General features: G+C 44.0%; 1 protein-coding gene across 2 annotated transcripts in view; it reads left to right on the top strand.

Moving 5' to 3' along the window:
- The first annotated feature begins 6,162 nt into the window (after nt 1-6,162).
- LOC131555366 (protein ELYS-like) overlaps nt 6,163-21,708 on the top strand; it is a 40,227-nt gene continuing 24,681 nt past the window's right edge. Inside the window, exons 1-7 of one of the 2 annotated variants that reach the window (XM_058801325.1) lie at nt 6,163-6,374; nt 10,969-11,095; nt 12,145-12,398; nt 16,026-16,206; nt 16,989-17,196; nt 18,033-18,149; nt 18,867-18,951. In XM_058801325.1, coding sequence (XP_058657308.1) covers nt 10,975-11,095; nt 12,145-12,398; nt 16,026-16,206; nt 16,989-17,196; nt 18,033-18,149; nt 18,867-18,951 — 966 coding nt within the window. In that variant the 5' untranslated portion in view covers nt 6,163-6,374; nt 10,969-10,974. The remainder of the gene's footprint in view (nt 6,375-10,968; nt 11,096-12,144; nt 12,399-16,025; nt 16,207-16,988; nt 17,197-18,032; nt 18,150-18,866; nt 18,952-21,708) is intronic. The other variant, XM_058801324.1, reaches the window with a different exon arrangement.

The raw sequence follows: 21,708 nt of genomic DNA, 5'->3' as shown, positions 1-21,708 counted from the left end.
TTGATTTTGATATTGAAAAGCTCTAATTAATTCTTTTAATGTGTAATATTGTTAAAGCCCTACAATTGATTTAATACAATTTTAAAGGAAAAAACAGAAAATATTTATTTCCGATGAAATATATAGTAGAATTAAAGGATGAGAATACTTAGATATTACTTAAGTGTAAGAGATGTATAGAACTAACTGCTAGTATATCATAACCAGGCATTCTGAGTCCAGAAAATTAAATTAAGATCAGAATCTTAAACCTTACAAAAATCTCAGCTGAAACAATTTTATCAGCTGAAACAATTCACAGTGAAACATCTCAAAAAGCCCAAACACCTGCCTTTTGTGTCTGAGTCTTTTTAGTATTTGGCTTTAAAAACACCACATACACTGTCAAAATTGATTCCTTCTGTGTAATTACTGAAAGGCAGTATTTAATTCCTTGTTTTCAAACTTGCACCTTTGTAATTTGGATAAGTGTAACCACATTGCTAAGCATCCTGTCTCTTTAAACAATCCTGTGCTTGAAAATAATCATTACACCACTGCAGCATCTTCTTCATTGTTTCACCTTTACATCCCTGATACATGCCAACAGTATGACCTTCATTTTAACACAGAGCTTTCTTCATCTCAGTATTTGCTTACTTTTGGTGTAGCTTACTGAAAATGCCAGACCACAAGGATCAAGAAGTGCTTGTAGAGGATGCTACTGCATGATCTTCACAATGATTTGAAAAAAATATTATCAAGCATGCAACACCTTCCATTTTAACTTCTTGAGGCAGAATCACAGATACTCAAATGCAATACAAAGGCAAAGGTGGATGCCAACTGGATGCACCAAAGCAGCAGCCACAGCCCAGTGCTGGGGCAGCACAAAGCAGCAGAGTTCTCGTGGGTCTCACACCTAATCAGATATTGACTTATAAACCAGGAAGAAAGGCTGTGCTGCAGGATGCCCCCAGGGAGCCCAAACCCACCTCCAGCTGCATGTCATTCAAAAACTGCTTTTGGGGTCTTCTCCCAGCTTTCCAGAGCAGACAGTCTGACTCAGTGCTGGAGCCCTTCCTTGCACCCAGACCAGTGTTCCAGGCTTCCCAATTCCCTGGGGAGGGGAATTGCCAGGGCCAGGTACCCCCATGGGTGCATCAGGACCCAGTGTGCAGACACCCACATCTGTACAGCAGCCAAACTGGTGCCTGGGTCTGGGAGCTCCACCTCAGAGCTGCTGTGCTGCTGCAGCTGTGACTCCACTGGCTCCCAACCCAGCCATAACAATTAGAATTGGCAATCATTAACTTAGCTGAGTAACAACATAAGCTTTCTAATACAGCTTGTCCGCCAGGTTTTCAACAATCCTAACTGCCTGAAACCTGGTACACCAAGCAGCATAATTTTTCCAGCTCAGCTGAACATTTTCCATTTGCATGCACTTTGCATACATTTTCAGCTGCAGCATCTTCCCTCTTCCCTGCATCTTCCTTCCTGCTTCCTTCTCTATTTGCACAACATCTCAGTGCTTTCTTCCTGTGTTTTGACTTTGCAATCCCTGCATCTCAAGCCCACTTCCACTTATCTCACTTCCAGTCTTTGCTGGTGCCACAGAGCTCTCTTCTTTGGTTTTGCCATCCTGCTCCTTTTCTCACTGTTGGTTCCATTTTCTCTCATCCCCTTAATTGCCTCATGCTCATTTTACCTTGTTAATTGCTCACTCTTGTCTGGCTCTTTCTCATTTCATTAGATGCAACTATTAATACTCTTACTGCTTACAAGCCACCAACTCCTCCATCATTCCCCTCCCCAGCTGGACAGGAGAGACAAAATATAATGAAAGCTCGTGGGTTGAGATAAAGAGAGGGAGAGATCACTCACCAGCCATTGTCAAGGGCAAAACAGATTTGTTTCAGTGAAAAGGAATTTAATTTCTTTAAAATTATATCAGAGTGAGACAATGAGAAATAAAAGCTAAATATTAAAACACCTTGCCCCTACCCCTCCCATCTTCTGGGTTCTGCTTCATTCCTGAGTTTCTCTACCTCCTCCCCTTCCTGCAGCACAGAGGGATGGGGAATGGGGGTTGCAGCCAGTTAAACATGCACTGACTCTTCTGCTCCTTCCTCCTCAAGGGCAGGACACTTCCCTATTCCCCCGCCCCAGTGTGGATTCCCTCCCAGAGGAGACAGTCCTCCACAAGCTTCTCCAATGTGAATCCTTCCCATGGGCTGCAGTGCTTCATGAACTGCTCCAGTGTGGGACTTTCCAGAAAGTCCTTCAGGAACAGGCTGCTCCAGCATGGGTCCCCTGTGGGATCACAAGTCCTGCCAGCAAACCTGCTCCAGTGTGGGTTCTTCCCTCCATGGCGTCCTCAGGTCCTGCCAGGAGCCTACTCCAGTGTGGGATTCCTACAGGGTCGCAGCCTGCTTTTGGGCATCCACCTGCTCTGGCATGGACCACAGGGGACTGCAGGGGGACAGCTGCCTCATCGTGGTCTTTACTACGGGCTGCAGGGGAATCTCTTCTCCAGTGACAGAAGCATCTCCTCCCCCTCCTTCTGCATTGACCTTGGCGTCTGCAGAACTGTTCCCCTGACATATTCTCACTCCTCCCTCTGGGTAGAATTGTGCCTTTTCTTACTTTCTTAAATCTGTTACCCCATAGGAGCTACCACCATTGCTATGAACTGGCCTTAGCAGGCAGCAGGCCTGTCCTGGAGCTTCCAGGCATTGGCTCTGTCAGATACAGGGGAAGCTTCTGGCAGCTTCTCACAGAAGCCACCCTTGAGGCTCCTCCACTACCAAAACCTGGCCACACAAACCCAGTACAAACATCCACCTCTATTCTCTTTGCTTTGTAAGCTCAGTGAAAGGCTGGACTCCTCCTCATGAAACTCCTCCTCCTCATCGGGCCCCTGCCCCACATTCAGTCAGCACTGTTTTTGTGGAAGCCTCAAAATGACCTCCTCTTAGGCATCTCCAGCTCTCCCCTCCATCTCCCATCACCTGTCAGGCGCTTGCCACAAGTCAGCTCCCCCTGAGAAGTTATTCTCTCTCATTTGAAGCTCTGCCCTCCCCTCTCCCTTCCCTCACTTGACCACCATGCCTTTTGGAGACTCCTCTTCATCCTGCTCTCCAGACTCTAGAATGGGTGGTATAAAATTGTGTTCTTGTCCTCTTTCTCATCTATCTCCATGTAATCCCTACCACAAACATAAATTCTCCTGCCAAGCAGCTTAAAAACCCAGTGCTCTATTCAGATTGAGCTCTAAAAGAGAGATCAACCCGACCAAAAGTAAAAGGGTACAGCATAGGTGTCTCTACCTACAATAGCTCCATATAGGCTCCCATTACAGCTAATCCTATAGGAGGTATCTAAAGCCAGCCAGGACAGGCACTCAGGAAAAAGCTGTTTCCTTTCCCCACCTAAAAAGGGAGTCCAGCTGAATGGATTGATGACTGCACTGTAGACATTCAAAACTGGGCAAGATGACTCATAGACCCTTTTTTCCAAACACATCCTTGCTCAGCTCCCTGATGCCTGCTCAGATAAGCCTTGCTGTCAGTTGAAGCTCAAGCTTGGCTAAACCAGCCAAGTTCATCCCACGGCCCCTCAGCTGCTGTTCAGGCCAAGGTTCACTTATGCCTCTGACAGGGGGGACAACTTTGGTCCAGACTTCTTCTCATGTCCTTATCCAGATCATACCCGAACCTTGAAAGCACTGCTCCACAAATAATTCCTGACATGACGCCCTTCTGTCTCCATGTGTGGAGCTAAGGCTCTCACCCCTGCTGAATTGTCACTTTGAATTGTGCTTACTGCCAAAGCACTTGTCCTTCTCTCAATAAATGCAGCCCTATCCTGCACACAATTACTCTACATGTCTTTGCAAAGGATGTGGGTCTGGCTGGTCCTCCTATGCTGCCATGCCTATCTTTGCACTTCTCCCTTAGCTCCCTGCTCTCTGTCACATCAGATAAGAGCTCACTGTCCTCGCTTTCGAGCCCACCCCAGATCTGTCTCTGTCATGCACAGCCTCCCATATGTGACAGCCAGGCCCAGGCTTCCACCTATGCAAATTCTGTCTCACTGACACCCTGGGACTGTGCACAGCCTCCCCCAAGGTCAGGGGCCAGGCTGGCCTGTGCAATCCTCATGGTGGGCTCCTTCTCCGTGACCTGTGCTCTTCTATGATGCCAATTAATAGATCTGAAATGGCAACAGCAGCCACCAAATCACAAAAAATATTTGCATAATAGTATAAAGAATGGCAACTCAACATTAAGAGTGTGAAAAGTGCATATTATATGGCTCTAAGCAGATATTTACTATATGTATTATGTTGTATTAATTAGTAGTGCTGTATTAACATTTCAATGGTATGGTAAATGTAGTTTTGTAGTTAAAATGTAACTTTTGTAGTCAAAATAGAAATTATGTATGTGGGATATTTTTTTAAAGAGAGGAATGAGGTACTTGCACAGGTAGCAGCCACAGGGTACCTACATCTTTCAGAGAACAAGAATTTATTGTTCCATTATCTTCCCACCTCACTCAGCCCTGAAGATGCTGTCAGGATTAAGAGGAAGAAGTTCACACTGACCAGACAGAATCCTTTGTTTGAATGGAATTTATGCATCATGTATGAGGTGTTTTTAAGGGTTAATCCTCTGTTAATGTGTGTCCTTTTTCGGGCTTATGCTGCCCTGAAAGAGGTACCTGGACTGTCCATAACTCTTTCTTTTTATTGTCTCATATTGTCCTAATCCCAATTGTTCAATTTTTTTTATATTACTATTTTTAGAACCATTTTATTACTATTAAACTTTTAAAATTCTAAAAACAAGTGATTGGCATTTTTCACAAGAGGCATAGCTGCAATTTAGGGATAATGTATGCTGGAAGAAATTAAATGCCTTTGCCACCCCTTTGATGATGCTGCCACTTAGAAGCATTACACATTTCATAGAGTCATAGAATGCTTGGGTTGGAAGGGACTTTAAAGATCATCTTGTTCCAACACCCCTGCCATGGGCAGGGATGCCTTCCACGATACTATTTCTTTATCAATACCTGAAAATATAAGTCAAAGAATGTTTTGACCACATTAAAATACATACACTGAAAGGAGTAGCATTAGACTTGTACTTTTGACTTCATATTAAAGTTTTCTCCTTTCAGTGACTAACAGTGTAACATTATTTTATATTAATTTCTTGGGGTTTTACATACAATTTCTTATTAAAATTAAGAGGAAAACTGCAGCTAAATAGCCTACCCCTTTAAATCCTTTTAAGTGGGTGACCTAATGACTGGCCTTTCAGTACCTGAAGGGAACCTACAAGAAAGATGGACAGGGACTTTTTAAAAGAGCATGACAGGAGAAGGGGGAATGGATCCAAACAAAGAGTGTAGGTTTAGATTAGATCGTAGGAAGAGATCTTATACTGTGAGGGTGATGAGGCCCTGAAACAGGTTGTCCAGAGAAGCTGTGGATGCTCCATTCCTGGAAGTGTTCAAGGCCGGGCTGAAAAGGGCTTTGAGCAACCTGGTCCAGCGGGAGGTGTCCCCGCCCGTGGCAGGGGGGCTGTAACTCGATGATCTTTAGAGTCCCTTCCAACCCAAACCATTCTGTGATTCAATGAACTCCAGGCAGACCGCGGGGGAAGGGGGAGGAGTGGGTGAGCGGCTCCTGCCATGAGATGGACACAAGCAAGCAGGGCCAGCTTCGCCTTCCCCTGCCGGCGGGGCAGGAGAGCAGAGCCGGCCCCACGGACGGGCTCCGCAGGGCGCCGGTCCTGCCGGCCCAGGAACTACAGCTCCCAGTGTGCCCCGCGATAGACAGCATCCACCGGGGAAGGGGCGGGAGCGGAAGCGGCGGCCGCACAGCACGCCGGGATCCGTAGTCCAGAGGCCGCCGTCGCCAGCGCCTGGGGCCGTGTCCCGCGCGTTTGAAAATTCCCGCGGAGGTTCGCTGCGGATCTCGCGAGAACTCGGCCCGTCCCCCCCCTCCGTCCCGCCCCCCGCGCGGCGGGTGAGCGAGCGAGGTGGGTGCGCGGGCGCGCGGGGCCGTGCCGTGCCGTGCCGGGCCGGGCCGGGCCGGGCCGTGCCGTTGTCGCCGCTGCGGGAGGGACATGCCACCGGCACCGGCACGTACCGGGAGCGCAGGCTCGGCTGGGCTGGGGGCAGCGGCGCGCACAGGAGGAGGCAGCGGAGGTGGCGGCAACGGCGACCCTCACCCGCCCGTCTGCCTTCGTTCCTCCCTTTCTTCCTTCCCCTCCGTACCAGCGCGTACCGGGCGCTCCCGAGCCGCATAGGCCGGCACCGGCGCTGGCGCAGCGCGGGCCCGCGGGGGCCTCGGGCGGGCCCGGCCGCCCGTCCCTTATGTAAGTGACCCCCGGGCTGCGGCGCCGTGTCCGCCACACGTGCCTCGGCCCCCGGCGGCGGGGGAGGCCCGGGCGGCGCGGCCTGGGCAGCGCACATGGGAGGCTCCGCCAGCCTGGGGGGCGTGGGAGATGCGGCGGCTGCCGCCAGGAGCTTTCCCTCCTGCCCGGGCACCCGCGCACGCCCTCTCTTCTCGCCCCTTGGGCCCTGTTCTGGGTGGGTTTTTCTTTACTTCTCTCTAATTCCGCCTCCCCCTCCCCCGCCGGGCTTCGGGGTTGTATTCCATGAGGAGGCGGGAAATGCGCTCTGTGCCTAGAGCGGCGAGTGCGGGACGGGGGGTGCGCGCAGTGGGGAGGCCACGGCTCTGGAACAATCCAGTGCGATTTGTGGTGGTCTCTGCACGAAGCAAAACATCGCGAAGCAGAGTTGCTGCTGGCTCAAACAAAAGTGCTCGGTGCCTGCCTTAATAAACTGTGAGCCCACGTCTGGAGCTTCTGCCGATGGAATGCTTGGTGTCAGCCTTTCAGGTCTAGTGATTGCTTCCTCATCGTGGCTCGGGAAATTGGAGGAGACTGAGGGACGTGTTTGTGTCGGCATGGCTGCACCCCGTCGGGGGTACCGGGCTGAGCGTGGCCGTGCCGGTGCCTTTGCAGGGCCCGTCGGTGTGGCTGGTTGTGCCAGCCTTGGCTGGCAGCTGTCCCCTGCGCTTGGGCACACAGCTCTGTGTCCTGGCGAGGACAGCTCCTCATTCACGTGCTGCCTCAGCTCTCCTTCCTGCATCGATTTGCCTGGGATTGGCTTTTTCAAGCCTGATCAAGCTTCTGTGAATTTTATGTCTTCTGCCTAGTAAGGTGTTGGACAGTTTTGGAGGAGCAGTGGTGACAGGTCTTCCTTGGTGTGACGCTGGTTTGGTGGAGAGAATAGAATCCTTCAGCTGGCAAGAGAGAGTCACCCTGTTGCATGGGTTGCAGGTGTTTCTGCAGTTGGTCTTGTCAGGTTGCTGGATGTAAAAACCTGTTGGAGAATTAAATGTTCCAAATCCATCTGGATACAGCCTTGGGCAGCCTGCTCTAGGTGGTGGCTTGAGCATGGTGTTTAGAAGAAGTGACTGTGAGTGATTCTGGCAGATCTTTCTCTTTGATGTGAATCTGGAATTTGTGCTGGGCAGGGCCAGCAATGGGATGGCATACCAGTGTGGTATGCTGGAAATGTCTTCCAAAATACAGTAGTAGAACAAAGGAGCAAATACGGAGATGAGAGGTGGCAGCAAGGTCTCTCTTTTGATGTCAGTGAAGTCAACATGTCCTGTGAAATCTTGTCTTCAGCTGTGACTGACCATATTTTTAGCTTTTTCTTCTGTGAGCCCATAATGTAGTTGGCCTTTTAAACTGATTTTTGTGGAATATCATCAGTCAAAATTGTCATCTCAGAACTCTGACTTGGCTGTATGTAATTCTGCATGAACACACAATTTCTCTTTCTTTTCCCTCCTTCCCTCTCCCCCCTCCCAAGCTTTTTAATCCAGAAATTTATGACATTTCTGTCTTTGGAAATAGTTCATGGTGCTTGGAAGTTATAAGTTCCTGGGGTGAAAAAAAATGGTCATTTTGGCAACTTGCACACAGGCTGCATTGCTGTAGGATACAGCTGGGAGGTTGAACTCTGGTTTATTCCTGAAAACGGAGTAAGCATGTGACATTTTACTCTAATCTGATTTCTAACACAAGTAAGAATGGGATTGTAGTTATTGTTTCAAAGAGAGCTGAAATGCAGTTGCTGTTGGATATATCTCTTAAGGTTGAGAGGCTTTGTGCCTTTAATGTAGATCTGAGTATTTCCCCTCTGATTTGATTTCCTAGCAGTTCTTGGTTTTACTTAGCAACATGATGCAAGCAAAGCATCCTTATAGAGAGGTCAGTATATGTGGTTCATAATTTGTTATGAAGTTTCTCAACCTTGTTTCGTGCCTGATTTCTAAAACCAAAAAGAGGTGTTTAAAATGGTCATTGCCTTACTGGAGCAAAACTGAGCATGCCTGATGCTCTGGTATTTTCATTTTCTACAAAAATGGTTTAGCTCTTGGAGCTCTACTTATTTGATGGTGCTTACTGGATGGATTTTTTTTTTTAGTGTTGTGGGCAGGAGTACGCTGTGTTAACATACGAGCGTTCCATCAGGGAAGAATTCTTTTTGGGATGGTGAGGAGTTAGTTTTTTAAACTCAAATTTCCCCAGTAGAGGATGTTAGAATTTGATTTCCAGTTGAGCCCTACAAGGTTCTGTGCTCTTGGCACAGCAGGTAGGCAGTGTCTCCGGCAGGATGGCTCAGGGTGACTCAAGGAGAGCACGCAGCTGAGCAGTTTCCTTGCATGCCCTTACCTGCCCTACTGCAAGATATTTGCTCACTCTTTTCTTAAAATTATCTTGCTATTATTGTGGTGTATGGTATTAATAATCATATACTTACTACACAGACATCTCCATTCTTATTTACAAAACAAAAGAAAAAAAATTATTCGCTACAATAATTCTGGAATTTTGTGCTCTTTTCTAAAATTCCTTAGTATATGTTGTCAGAGTCAGTGCTTTGTCAGGTTGGAGAAATGGGCTGACAGGAACCTGGTGTAGTTTAACAAGGGAAAGTGCCAAGTCCTGCACTGGGGAAGAACCACCCAAGGCACCAGTGTGTGTGGGGGCCTGCCCAGCTGGAAAGCAGCTTGGCAGAAATGTCCCTGGGACACCCAGCTGGCCATGAGCCATCCCTGTGCCCTGCAGCTGAGAAGGCTGATGGTATCCTGGGCTCATGAGGAAGAACCTTTGCCAGCAGGTGAAGGGAGGTGATCCTTCCTCTAGTACTGCACTGGTGAGGCCTCAGCTGGAATGCTGGGTCAGGTCTAGGCTCAGCAGCCTCTCAAGATGAGAGATGAAGGTGCTGGAGAGAGTGCAGTGAGGGACCACAAAGATGGTTGGAGGAGATTGGAGCAGCTCTTCTCTGGGGAAAGGCTGGGAGACTGAGACTGTTCAGCCTGGAGAAGAGAAGGCTCTGGGCTTCTCATCAATGCACATAAACACCTGAAGGGGGGGTGTAAAGCAGATGGAGCCAGCAACATTACGGTGGTGCCCAGTGTCAGGAGCACAAGCACACACTGAAACATTTCAAAGATGCTATACCTCAACCAGATGTGTCTGAATTAGTATTTGGTATTATGGGTTACTCCTAAAATATATCCACTAAATTGCAATTAAACTAAGCAAGAATGCTGGTCAGATTGTGAGGCATTTTACTCTGGCGCCCCTGGATACAGTGCAGAAGTTGTCACTTGAAACTGATGGCAAGTACCAAAAGAGAAACTCAGCAAAACTACTGCAAGTGAGTTGTCCCACTTGGAACCTGATCTGTGCTAGTAGTGAATGCTGGCAGAGTGGTCAGGCTGGCTGGCTGCAGTAGTGGCTTTGCCATCAGCAGCATTTTTGTCAAAATGTTGACTTGTGCTTAGTGCGGGACCCTGATTTACCCTTCCTGTGCTTCATGTGCTTGTTGTCCTGCTGGCAGCAGGTACAGTAGTGCAACCCAGCACTGGTGGCCTGTGTATAATACCTTGAGATGTCATGAAGAGAGCAGTACTGTTTGAACCTGACAGTTGAATTTGCCTTGTCTACCAGAGGCCTTTTCTATAAGCCAGATGACTTGCAAAACATAGATACTTAAAGTAATTTGTATTTCCATGCATATGGATTATCTCATATTTAGCCACCTGTTTAATCCTGTAAATTAGTTCAGCTCTTCAGTTTCTCCAGGAAAAAAAAAAATCTGTCTTGACATACTGAAATGTGAACTCTTGTGGAGCACATGTAGGAGCATGAAACTGTCTGAAGTCTAGAAATTTTTTCTCTAATACTGCAGAGATGTGATAAGGAAAGGCAATAGGAAGGAAGGGACTAGAATAAGAAATATAAAGATTTCAGCAGAGAAAAAGAACAGTATTTTGAAGTGTTGTGTTATATTTACCTCTTAAATGTATGGAAAAGTACTTCTAATTGATCAACTGTGAAAGTCAGTATTACTTGAAAGTTTTAGCAGTATGTTTTCTAGAAAAATTTGAGGATGAATTTGGTCAAGAACTTTGTATTCCTGAATGCCAAAAATAAGCATGCAAAAAGTAAACAAGATATGGCTGGTCTGTGACATCTACTAGAAGACAGCTGACAAAAATAATACTGTATTAAATCAAGGGAAAGGGCAGAGAGTTGTACCTCTTACCGAGAAGCTTTTTGAAATATGATTTTTCTGAGATCACATCTTGCTAACCTGTATGAGTAAGCCTGAACTCGGTGTGTTGTTCTCTTCCCTGTTATCTTGTTTATCCCTCTCTGTCACTTTTTGTTGGTGATCTCGTATGCATTGGAAATGCTCAAGATTCTCCTTTTGCTCTGCTGTGAGATGATAAACTGTCCCAAGTGCCATTTCTTTTGAGCAAAAAAGAGCTACAGACGATGTCTGTGAGATTTGTCACTGCATACTGATGAAGCTTGGGTCAGTCTCAAAGATATTTATGGCTGACGTGAGTCTCTTTGCCTTTTTTTTCTTTATCTCCAGTGAAGAATGCGAGACCTAACGGCTCAGGTAACGAGCAGTCTGCTGCAGTTTCCAGAGGTGACTGTTGAGGCACTTGGGGAGGATGAGATCACCCTAGACTCTGTGCTGTGTGGGAAGTTTTCTGGAGGTGAGCATTTTTGTATTTTCCTTTAAATTTGGATTTGGTGTGAAGTTGTTACTGCCTGAAGCACAGGGTCATGGCATCAGGTTGGTTCTGTTAAGTAAAATGGATCAGGTGTTCTGACAGTGCTAACAGGATATTTTAACAATTAGAAGCATTGAAAGTGCAACAGCCTGCTCCAGTCCTGTGCTATTTAAATAACAGAGCTGACCATGCCCTCCTCAGTTCTGAATGAAATGGAAGGCAGTTTTCAAGGAAGAAATAGTGTTGTTTTGGGACAAATTTCTTTTTACCAGCTCATGTGTTTCCAAGGTATTTAATAGGATGCAGACTGAGGACCCAGTGAGAGTTGCTGAGAACAGCTAAGCAGATTAGGCAGTTGACTTTCTAGGTGATCTGAAGGTAGAGCTGGATGCCTGTCTGGATGTCTGGGCTTCTGTTAAGACCAGGTAGAATCATATCTACCTGACTGTAGTTGCAGTAGTGGAGCTCATCCTTCCTTTGAGCTTGAAGTCCCTCAGTAGAGGAGCAAGAGTTAAACTCTTTGGTGAAACACCACTTGTTAAATTCTTTCTGGGATCAGCTCATGTAAAAGTTGGAATTACACATGCAGTGCCCATTTTAAGATAATTTCCTGTCCAAATCCCTGCCCAGAGTAGTCTTGTGTCAAGCAAAATTCTTAACTGGAACTGGATTGGTTTAGATGGGCTGCATTTGAAGTATGCTTTGAGACTTGTATTCCTGTACATATTTGGGTGTTTTTTAGCAAAACCAGGCCAATTATGGTGTATAGACTGGAGCTCAGGCTATTGTAATCTTTCTCCCAAGGAGTGAATGTTCTTGAGTGCAGGACTGACAAGTAGAAATGCAAAAGCATGGGGTTATTAATTTCAAGAAGTGTTGGTCGAGGATTGCAGTGGGTGATTTAAAATGATTGTCCAGGTGTGGGTAGGTTGGCCTTTCCCTCTGTTGCATTTGAGGGAAGGGCAGTGCCCTGGCTGTTGCTGCAGTTGTGCTGCTGGCACTTGGTGAGCGCTGCTGCTGTTGCCCTGCAGGCAGAAGTGGCCTGGCGTGGCTGGCGTGTGGCCCCCAGCTGGAGGTGGTGAACTCGGTGACAGGGGAGCGGCTCTCTGCCTATCGCTTCAGCGGGGTCAGCGAGCAGCCTCCTGCCGTGCGCGTGGTGAAGGAGTTCTCCTGGCAGAAGAGGACTGGGCTCCTGGTTGGCTTGGAGGAAGCAGAGGGAAGTGTTCTCTGTCTCTACGACCTTGGGATCTCAAGAGTGGTTAAAGCAGTTGTTCTTCCAGGAAGGGTATGTATCTTTTTGGGGGAATGAAGGTTTTGTGTTGTTTGGTGCTGCATAATCCTGTTTCAGGAAAAGCTCTTGTGCATCTCTTTGTATGACTTATCCTTTTTATATTGCTTTAACATATTGTCAGTTCAGATTATCCAGTCAAGAGAGCCTTGATGTAAAATCTTGGACTTGGCAGTTGCATTATCCTGTGACCTTACTGATAGTAAAAAAAACCATTGTAGAGCATATAATCATGAAATTCTCCACTTAAAAAAAAAGGCATTGAAAACCTTTATTTTTTTTCAGAGCAAAAAGGAATACTCAAATTGTCTGTAATATTCCTTTTCTAAATGGCTAATTTCTGTCCCGAATACTGTCCTTAAAGTATGTCCGACTCCCAGCATTGTGCCGTTAATGACTTTGATACATTCCCATCAATCTCAGACTAGGAAGCAGGTGATGTGGGAACAGAACAGATTTTTCTGTTAACTTAGGATTGGAAAAAAGATTTTAGTGAGTTATCTGTCAGATAGTTGGCAGATTTACTTTCAGTCTGCAGTCCTTTAGTCTCTGCTTGTTGAATATTGTGTTTGTGTAGATGGGATGCAGTGGTGTAATGTCAATAATTTTTTCTGCCTTCTGTAACTCAAATTCAAATGATGCTGTGTCCCTGGGCCTCATTAATGTAATGGAAATGAGAATCAGATTAAGTTATCAGAACATCAAGATTCACTGTGTTTTTATCATCTTAGAATCTGCAGCTAATAAATACTTATTTACTACTCAGTTTTCCCTAACATTATTTGGTTTGACTTACTAGAGTACAGATCAAAGTCTTTTTAGTCATAGTGAGCATTTGTGTTAAGTTCTAAAGATACAAGTAATGTCAGTGTTCCAGTGTGTTGTTTTGCTATCTGCTCAAGTTGTAGATGGAAAAGCAGGCTGTGTGCTAGCATGAACTTAAGTAAATTATGTTTTGGTAAGTGATGTTAGTGTGTTAGGTTTTACTTCTTTATCTAAGTAAGCTGGGAAAAATCAAAGGTTAAGAGGTAAGAACTATGTTGCACATTGAATCCATAGCTTTGGAAGTGTTTTGAAATAGAAGCTAATTCCAACAATCAGTTATGTTAGAGAGTTGTTCTATACCACAAAAACTGATTCAGGAGCCAAGATGAAGCCCTGCAAGAAAGAGTTGGTTGTTGGGTGATGAGGGGTAGGAATTTTGAAATAAAGCCAAAGCTGCTCTGAAGGTTTTGCTCTTAAGCCCTGAAAGCTCAGAATTACAAGTATGTTTGGTCTGTTGCTTATGTTTTTCTTCCTATGTCTTTGGTATTGTGTTAGTTCATAGTCAGGACACAGGTATTGCTAATTGGAGTCTTAACTTTCAGGCTGTGAGTGGGAGTAAGGGTAAGCAAAAACAAGAAGATAAAATGTGCACTTGGCTGCTGTCCATATGTTTTGAATTCTTTCAGAAACTCATATTTGTATATTATGTAATGTATTGTTTGGGGGGGATTGATTTGTATGAATGTTTCTCTGATTTTCAGATTGATTATTTTTAAAGGTAAAATTGATTATTTTTAAAGGTGGTTCTTAACATTACTTTCTGCAGTTCTGTCTTTAATCTTTTAAACCTTTAATGAGCACTGTGTTTTTGGGACTATTTTCTCAACAGGTATAAGTTCTGTTTACAGCTAAGTTGTACAGTTTAATTTAGAGCAACTGCTCCAAGGTGTCAAGTTGTTAGTGTATTAATGCAGGATGTTTATTGTGACTGTGTGAATGCTTTTTAGTGTAAGAATGGATGTTGAGTCGTTCAGAGAATAAATAAATCAGTTTAAAAACCCAGGCTCAGGAGCTTAGAAAGAATTTTGGCATAATGTCTTTGCATGTGTCTGTGAGTGTGTCTCTATGCCCTCTTGATGTGTGTATGAGATGCAACAGGAGACTGAAAATGTTGATGAGTGTGATTTGAATTGGATTCTGAATTAAAAACATGAAGTACATCAAACTGGTTTCTAACAGTTGCATGTTTCAGAACTGTTGCATGGTATTTTCCCAAATTTTCCTGGTTCGTATGAGGCAGAAGGGCAGCATTCAGATTCAGTGAGCTGAGAAAAGTTTTCTTTGTTCTTTCCCAGAATGACTTGGCAAAGCACTAGGAGAATAAGAAAAAGCAGTGCATATCATAGTGGAAAAATATGTCATTTCAGGAGCTTCTACATGGAAAATTGAAGTAATCAGGGAACATTTTTGGAAGCCTATGCAAAACTAGTAAAGATTCATTTGGAGCCAGTTGTACAATGAGGAAAATAACTTGAAAGGAACTCACAAGCAACACTTCAACTTTGGCTAATTGCACAGCAAGATTTGTTCTGTGTTTCCTCTTTGGTCACCAATGCTTAGAACACACGAATCTGAGTAATCAAAATACTTTCATTAGTCCTTGGAGCAGCAGAGAGGATTAAAAATTTAATTTGAATCATGAGAAATCTGAAAGAAAACCAAGTTTACTAAATAACTAAAGATACTTCTAAGGTTGGAGTTCTTGTGTTCAAAGTGAAAGGTGGATTGTATAGTAGGTGGCCAGGCAAATGCAGTTCATAAGCAAGTGCTTGATACAGGATAGAAGAAAACCTCAGGGACCCTATAAGTTTGGATATTTTTCCCATTTCTGGGGTAAATAAGCTATATAACAAGATGGACTACCTTGTGACACTCACGTCTTTGTTTCAGACAAACCCGTGTTGCTGATGTAAAGCTGTCTGCTTTCATGGTGCTGCATTTGTAAGAGGCCAGAAGATAGCCCCTGTTCTTGTGTTGTCCTGCTCCTTGAGTGCCGGAGCCCTGGTGTGCCTGTGTCTCTGCTGGAGCAGTCAGTGTTGTCCTGGGTGTGCTGTGGGTGCTGCAGGGTCTGTTCACCTTGTGCTGAGGTTGTGGGCAGTGCTTGGCCTGTCAGGGAGCAGAGAGAGCTCCTGCCTCAGGCTGAGCAAGTTCTTGTTTGGTCTCTTGCTGTTGGTTTAGGTTGCCTTTTACAGTTTGCCTTGCCATCTGTAAGAGTGCTGGTGTGCATTTAGAATTTTTGTTGGATATTATCAGTCAAAGTGAGAGCCAGAGTAGATTTTAGTTATTCAGCATCTCCTTCCAACCCTTTCTAGGAATGTATCATCCCCATGGAAATGGTGTATCTGGTATACCCCACAGCCACTACCTTGTATCATTGCAGCTCTGATTTAGCTTACAAAATGCAGGGTAAACAAGGCCTGGACTGTATCACAGTGCTGATTGATTGACTTTGAGTAGTGGGAGAACTAGATCTAGCTTTGCCTTTATTATTTAAGTCCTTTACACATGGTAAACCTTCTAGCATGTAATTGATTTCATGTCTCTTCTTAGATGCAATTATTTCTAAGTAGGAAATGGAAACTGGTAAGCTGTAAAGACGGAATATGCCATTGAAGTGGAGAGAGCTTTCTTTCTATTAATTTCCTTTCTGCTTGATACAGTAGGGAGCAATGATTTGGTTTTAAGTCTTATGAACCTGTATTTCCTGTCCTGTTTCTGATGTGCTGGTGCTGGCTTCCCTTCTGAGGGTTCCTCCTGGGGCTGTCACAGGCTCTGACATTAGCGTGCCGTTCCCTGCAGGTGACTGCCATCGAGCCCATCAGCAATGACGGCGGAGCCAGCGTGAGCACGCGGCACCTGCACCAGAGTCTGCGGTGGCTCTTTGGCGTGGCAGCAGTGGCCACAGATGTTGGCCACGTCCTTCTGGTTGACCTTTGTTTGGATGATTTATCTGGCAGTCAGAATGAAGTAGAAGCATCAGGTAAGCTGCAGTTTTTAAACTTGAATTTAGAAGTAAGAAAATGTGTTTCCTTTCAAAACCCAGCTTGTATCCCAGTGAAGATGCCAGCGTGCTGACTGGCTGCTGGCCTTTCTGACACTGCCCACTGCTGACTGCAGACAGCAGTTTGACATGGTGTGGTTCTGAACTGATCCAGAAATGGAGTGGCTTAATGCTCCTGCTGATGTTCAGAAGGGCCCTTGCTGCCCACATCCCTTTTTCCCTGTGATTCTTGCCAGTGGGAGGTAGGAATTTTTCCATTTGAGTCAGTGCAGCTGTGTGATAGGAAGTTGTGTCAGAGGTACCAGATTCCTTGGGAGTGTTGTCCTGTTTCCATCAATGGCTTGGGGCAGGCTTTAGGCTTGTGTTTTAAAATAAATCTGGCTTATCAAAAGTCCTTCATTTGGGTAAATGAATCCTGCAGTTTGTGTTTTTAGATTTCAGACACTGTTTTGGGTGTTGTAAGCGTGGCTTCAGGTGTTCGTATCCCTTCAAGTAGCTTCCTCATGAGGTCCAATAAAGGAATTTGTCTACAATGGTTACACTTGTACCCAGTTTTGAAATAGGAGAGAGAATACCTGTCCCATTGGAGAGTCCTTCTGTTCTCTGAATTGGTGCAGAAACAGGAATAGCCAAAAAAGATGCTGCACAAATGGGCGTTCCATTTGCAGAACTAGATTATACACGTTGTATAATCACATCAGTTTAAAATGCAACTGAAGTGGCATAATGCATTAATTTCTTTCCTGCTTTTATGTGTTCAGATCTAGAAGTTGTCACTAGAATTCCTGCTGAAGTTCCACAAAGAAGAGAAGCTGTGACCAGGGAAGGGAGGCATCTCTGTTTTCAGTTGCGAAGTCCTTCAGGAACAGCAGTGTCAACCCTGTGCTACATAAGCAGAAGCAACCAGCTCGTTGTGGGATTTTCTGATGGCTACTTGTCCCTATGGAATATGAAAACTTTGAAGAGGGAGTAAGTAGTCGCTTCCACTTGGTTGCATTTGGAGGTGCAGAGGTCTCAATTTTTTGCTTCAGGAAGTCATCCAGTAGGGATGTGATAGAGCTGATTTTTATAAGTCTGTTCTGTCCAGTCATATTTTGTGGACTCAAGCAATATGTGTGTTTCCCTGAGAGATTTGGAAAGATTCACAACCAGTTACTGCAATTAGGGCATCCATTGAAAGGCTTCACTGTATGAATAATGTGATTTTGGTGATCACATTCTTTAAAGTGTCCATGATGGATCTAGTTAGACATGATGATTCAACAGTTGATCTGTGCCTGAAAGCACATTGTTTCCTACATTTCAGCCTTGATGGAAATTGGTGGTCGACTCATTCCCGGACCAGGAATATGTGAATGAAAGTTTGTTTGAAAGATTTGGAGATCAGAATAAGGGATATATACATTTTAAGCAATAGTGAAATTTAGAGGTGATTTGAAATCTGCCACTTGAAATACATGACGACATTCAGATAGGCGTTACTTAAAGAAATCTACAGTGCCTCACCAGAAACTATGTATGTGTTGTGGATGCATTATGGATGCATAAATAGACAGTGGGCACATAATTACATGCAAAAAAAAAGATTGTGAAGATGCAATTGAAGTTCAGAAGTTGGGAAGGCAAATACTTAAGAAGTAGTGGCTTGTCAGTCATCAGTTGTTTTAAATGGAATTGTGACCATCTATACTTTGAGGATAAGTATGCAAACTGCTCTTTTTTCCCAGAAGATGCTTCTACCCTTCTACAAACAGCCAGAGCTAGCAGGCTCTCCTTTTTTCTATATTTTTCTTTTAAACCTGTAGGCACCACTCCCAGCTTGAAGGAGGAAGGATTCCTGTCTATGCAGTTACTTTTCAAGAGCCTGAGAATGATCCCCGCAATTGTTGCTACTTGTGGGCTGTTCAGTCTACACAACAAAGGTGAATATAATCCTACCATAAGTCACTGCTTTTTTAATATTTGTTCACATTCGGTTGTTATCTGTGTACTCATTTTGTTTCTTTAACAGTACAGGAGATGAAAAGTGTTAGGCTTACAGTGCAATTTTTCCAGGATATTACATTTGCAAAAAGGGGCTTGACTCTTTACTACCTTGTGGAAGAAGGCAAAGGAAACAGTGGCTATGGTTTTGTGCTTGCAGTCTCAAATTATTTCCCTTGTTTCTTGATGACTGCTTAAAGATTTGTGTGTTATTCCCACCATGATATTCAGTACCATTTAAAGTGGTTTAGGCTGCAGATGCAGAGCAGTAAACATCATAAGCAAGCTACTTAATCAGCACAGCTGTTCACAGACTGACAGTGTTCTTAAGTTCAACTTAAAAGCAGTTTTCATGGAGAATGCTTTATTGTTGTGAGCTGTTTCTAGCAATTCAGCAATTTTTTCGTTCATGTTGCATATTAAAGCTTTCCAAAGAAAGGCATAGTTACCATTTGCCCCTGAAGCTGTTCATGTCAAAATTTCCTCCTTTCTGTTTTAATGGCTAAATGTGATCAATTATCATGTTTTGGGAGGCAGTGTTTTTCTTTTCAGCAAGGGCATGCTCTTAAGTCAGTTTCAGCCTAGATCTAATAAAATGATAATGAGAATTGTAAAGCAGCTTTGTAACCAAGTTTTCTCATTTATGCCTTTTTCAGTGAAGGTGATGTTGTGAGTTTACATCTGTTGCAGTTAGCATTTGGTGACAGGAAACGCCTGGCATCCGGACAAGTCATGTATGAGGTAAGACAGGCCAGTATGTGAGAAGATGAAAATAGTAATTTGTCTAAGTAAGGATCAGTTAAGTTGACCAGATTAATATTTACCATGAAAGATCAGTGAGACTTAAGAAAAGTCCTTTGGTGAGTCTTTTTAGGCATTCTTTTGTCCATACTTTTCAGAACAAGTCATAGAATCGTGGAATGGTTTTGGTTGGAAGACCTTAAATATCATGTATTCCAATCACCTGCCATGACTATGGATGCCACCCACTAGATAAGTTCTCTCAGGGCCCCATCCACTCTGGCCTTGAACACTTCCAGGGATGGGACATCTATAGCATCTCTGGGCAGCCTGACCTCCAGAACCTCACCACTCTCACAGTAAAAAAATTCTTCCTAACATCTAATCTAAATCTCTCCTGTTTTGCTTGAAAACCCCTTCTCCTTTGTCCTATCACTATCTGCCCTTTTCAAATGTCAAAGCCTCCCTCTTTTTTATAAACTCCATTTATGTGCTGAAAGGCTGCCCTGAGGTCTCCCAGGATGAGGTTGGACTTCTGGACTATGAGTGCATATTGCTCTCTGTCCACCAGAACCCCCACCAGAATCCTTCTTGGCAGGGCTGTTCTCAGTCACTTTTCCCAGTCTGTAGTCATGTCTGGGATTGCCCCATTCCAGGTGCAGCACCTTGCACCTGGACTTGCTGACCTTCATGTCCTGAGATTCCCATTGGCCCATCTCTCAGGCTTCTCCAGATCCTTCTGGATGACCTCCTGGCCTTCTGTTTTGTCAGCTGCACCTTTCAGCCTTATGTCATCTACAAACTTGATTAAGGTGCACTTGATCTCACTGTTTGTGTCATTGATGAAGATATTGAAGAGCACTGATCCCCACACAGGTTTCTGAGGGATACACTCAACATCAGTCCATGCCTGGAGATAGACTGTTTGCCACAACTCCCTGGCTTGGTCCTTCCAACCAGTTCCTTATCCACTGAGTAGTCCATCCTTCAGATCTGCATGTCTTCAATGTAGGGATGGTGATGTCATGAGGGATTGTAGAGAGACCTTGTAGAAGTCTGGGTAGATGACACTGGTCAGTTTTCCCTCGTCAAGTGTTTCAGTCACTCCATGGTAGAAGATGGCCACATTGGTCAGACACAGTCTGTCCATGCTGAAGCCATACAATTTTATACTTCAGTGTCATGAGTTCCACCTAGATTCATCTGCAAGGAGCCCTTACACATCTGATTCCTGAAGAGGAAATGGCTGTTACAAATGAAATTACTCTTAATTTAAACATCACATGAATGGCATGTAGGAAGAGAAGACAAGGCTTTGAATAGCTTTGTGTTACCAAACTGTAGATTTGAGTTAGCTTCTGTCTATCTCCCTTTCTTTCAATATGGTCATATATTTGTCTTTATACATTTCTGATCTCTATTTTATAATCTTGTTTTTCTTTTACACTCTGTCAGCCTGACTTCAAATACGCATACAGAAATACCTACAATGTCTCTTCAGCCTTGATTCTGAAACTCAGTAGCTGTAAAGATGACTCTTGTTTTGAGTTTTGAATGGGTTGTCTCTGAAACCTACTCTTTAAGCCAGCAAAAGTTGTACAATGGTATGATTTGGTCAGGAAAATCTCTGTAAATTTTTAGAACTAGTTGCAGATATGCTGTGGTATAGAATAGATAAAATATAGAAGGGATATCATTAGGTCTCAGATAATCTAACAGAGGCAAGAGGCATCTCTATAATGTTTTATAATGTTTAATTCTATTCAGCATTTCTATATGCACGAAATTCTGCCAAGATCTTTTTGATGGGAAAGTAATCTTAATTCACAGCAAGTCGTTCCTCCTATTTGACACTTGTCCTTGTATGTTCTCAGTAGTACAAAATGAAATTGAGGTAATCCTTGGATTGTGGTTCAAAGATATTTTTTTTAAATAGGGACTTTGAGTTTTGAATTTTTTGAATGAGTTTGAATTTTATGCTTTTTTCCTTTTGTCTGTAGGAGAGGGCCTTCCTGATTTGGAAGTGTTGCTTTTGAACAGATAAGGTTGGGTGTTGGGAGGAGGTGGTGTTTCTTTAAAATACATCATCTGTCGTGGTGATGAAGTAGAAGTACCTTCAAGTGGTTCAATACGTCTGAATATGCATGTCATATCTTCATGTGCAGTTTTTAAGTGACAAAAATATACAGTGCTCTAGAGGAACAGAACACCTTGTTTACTGGGAGGTTTTCTGTGTTTGGTTTTGGGTTTTTTTTAAGGGTTTTTGTTGCAGTTCACTCCTGCATCTTGTAGTGCTCTAAGCACTTTGGCAGGTTAATAGGAGAAAGTTTCTTCAATCTTCTCAAGCTTTGCTTTTGAATTTCAGTTTTGTTTTATCCTCTTAAAAGAAAATTTTTAGCTAAGTCTTAGCAGTGACAAGGGCAATACCTTTTACTCTGTGCTACACTGGGGAAAAAGCAATTGTCTCTATTTCCCTCATGGCTGCTACTTTTTTCCATCTGAACAATTTAATGTTAAAATGTGAGACCTTTAATTATTTGGCAGTTATTTGTCTTGGTTGTCTTTTCTAAACAAGATGTGACAAATGTCAGTTTATACCTCAGAGATTTGAAATGTTTCATCAGTCTTTAAAAATGGATTTACTAGAAATTCCACTTGACACTCTTAAAAAAAAAGCACACAAAATGATAAAAAATGTTACTGTGTTTGTGACCTGAAAAACCTGTGATGTAGTTAAGGTAAGAGTTGGATCCCTCT

Source organism: Ammospiza caudacuta, chromosome 3, assembly GCF_027887145.1.
Source record: "Ammospiza caudacuta isolate bAmmCau1 chromosome 3, bAmmCau1.pri, whole genome shotgun sequence".
Taxonomy (NCBI): domain Eukaryota; kingdom Metazoa; phylum Chordata; class Aves; order Passeriformes; family Passerellidae; genus Ammospiza; species Ammospiza caudacuta.
This window is presented reverse-complemented; position numbering and strand designations above follow the sequence as displayed.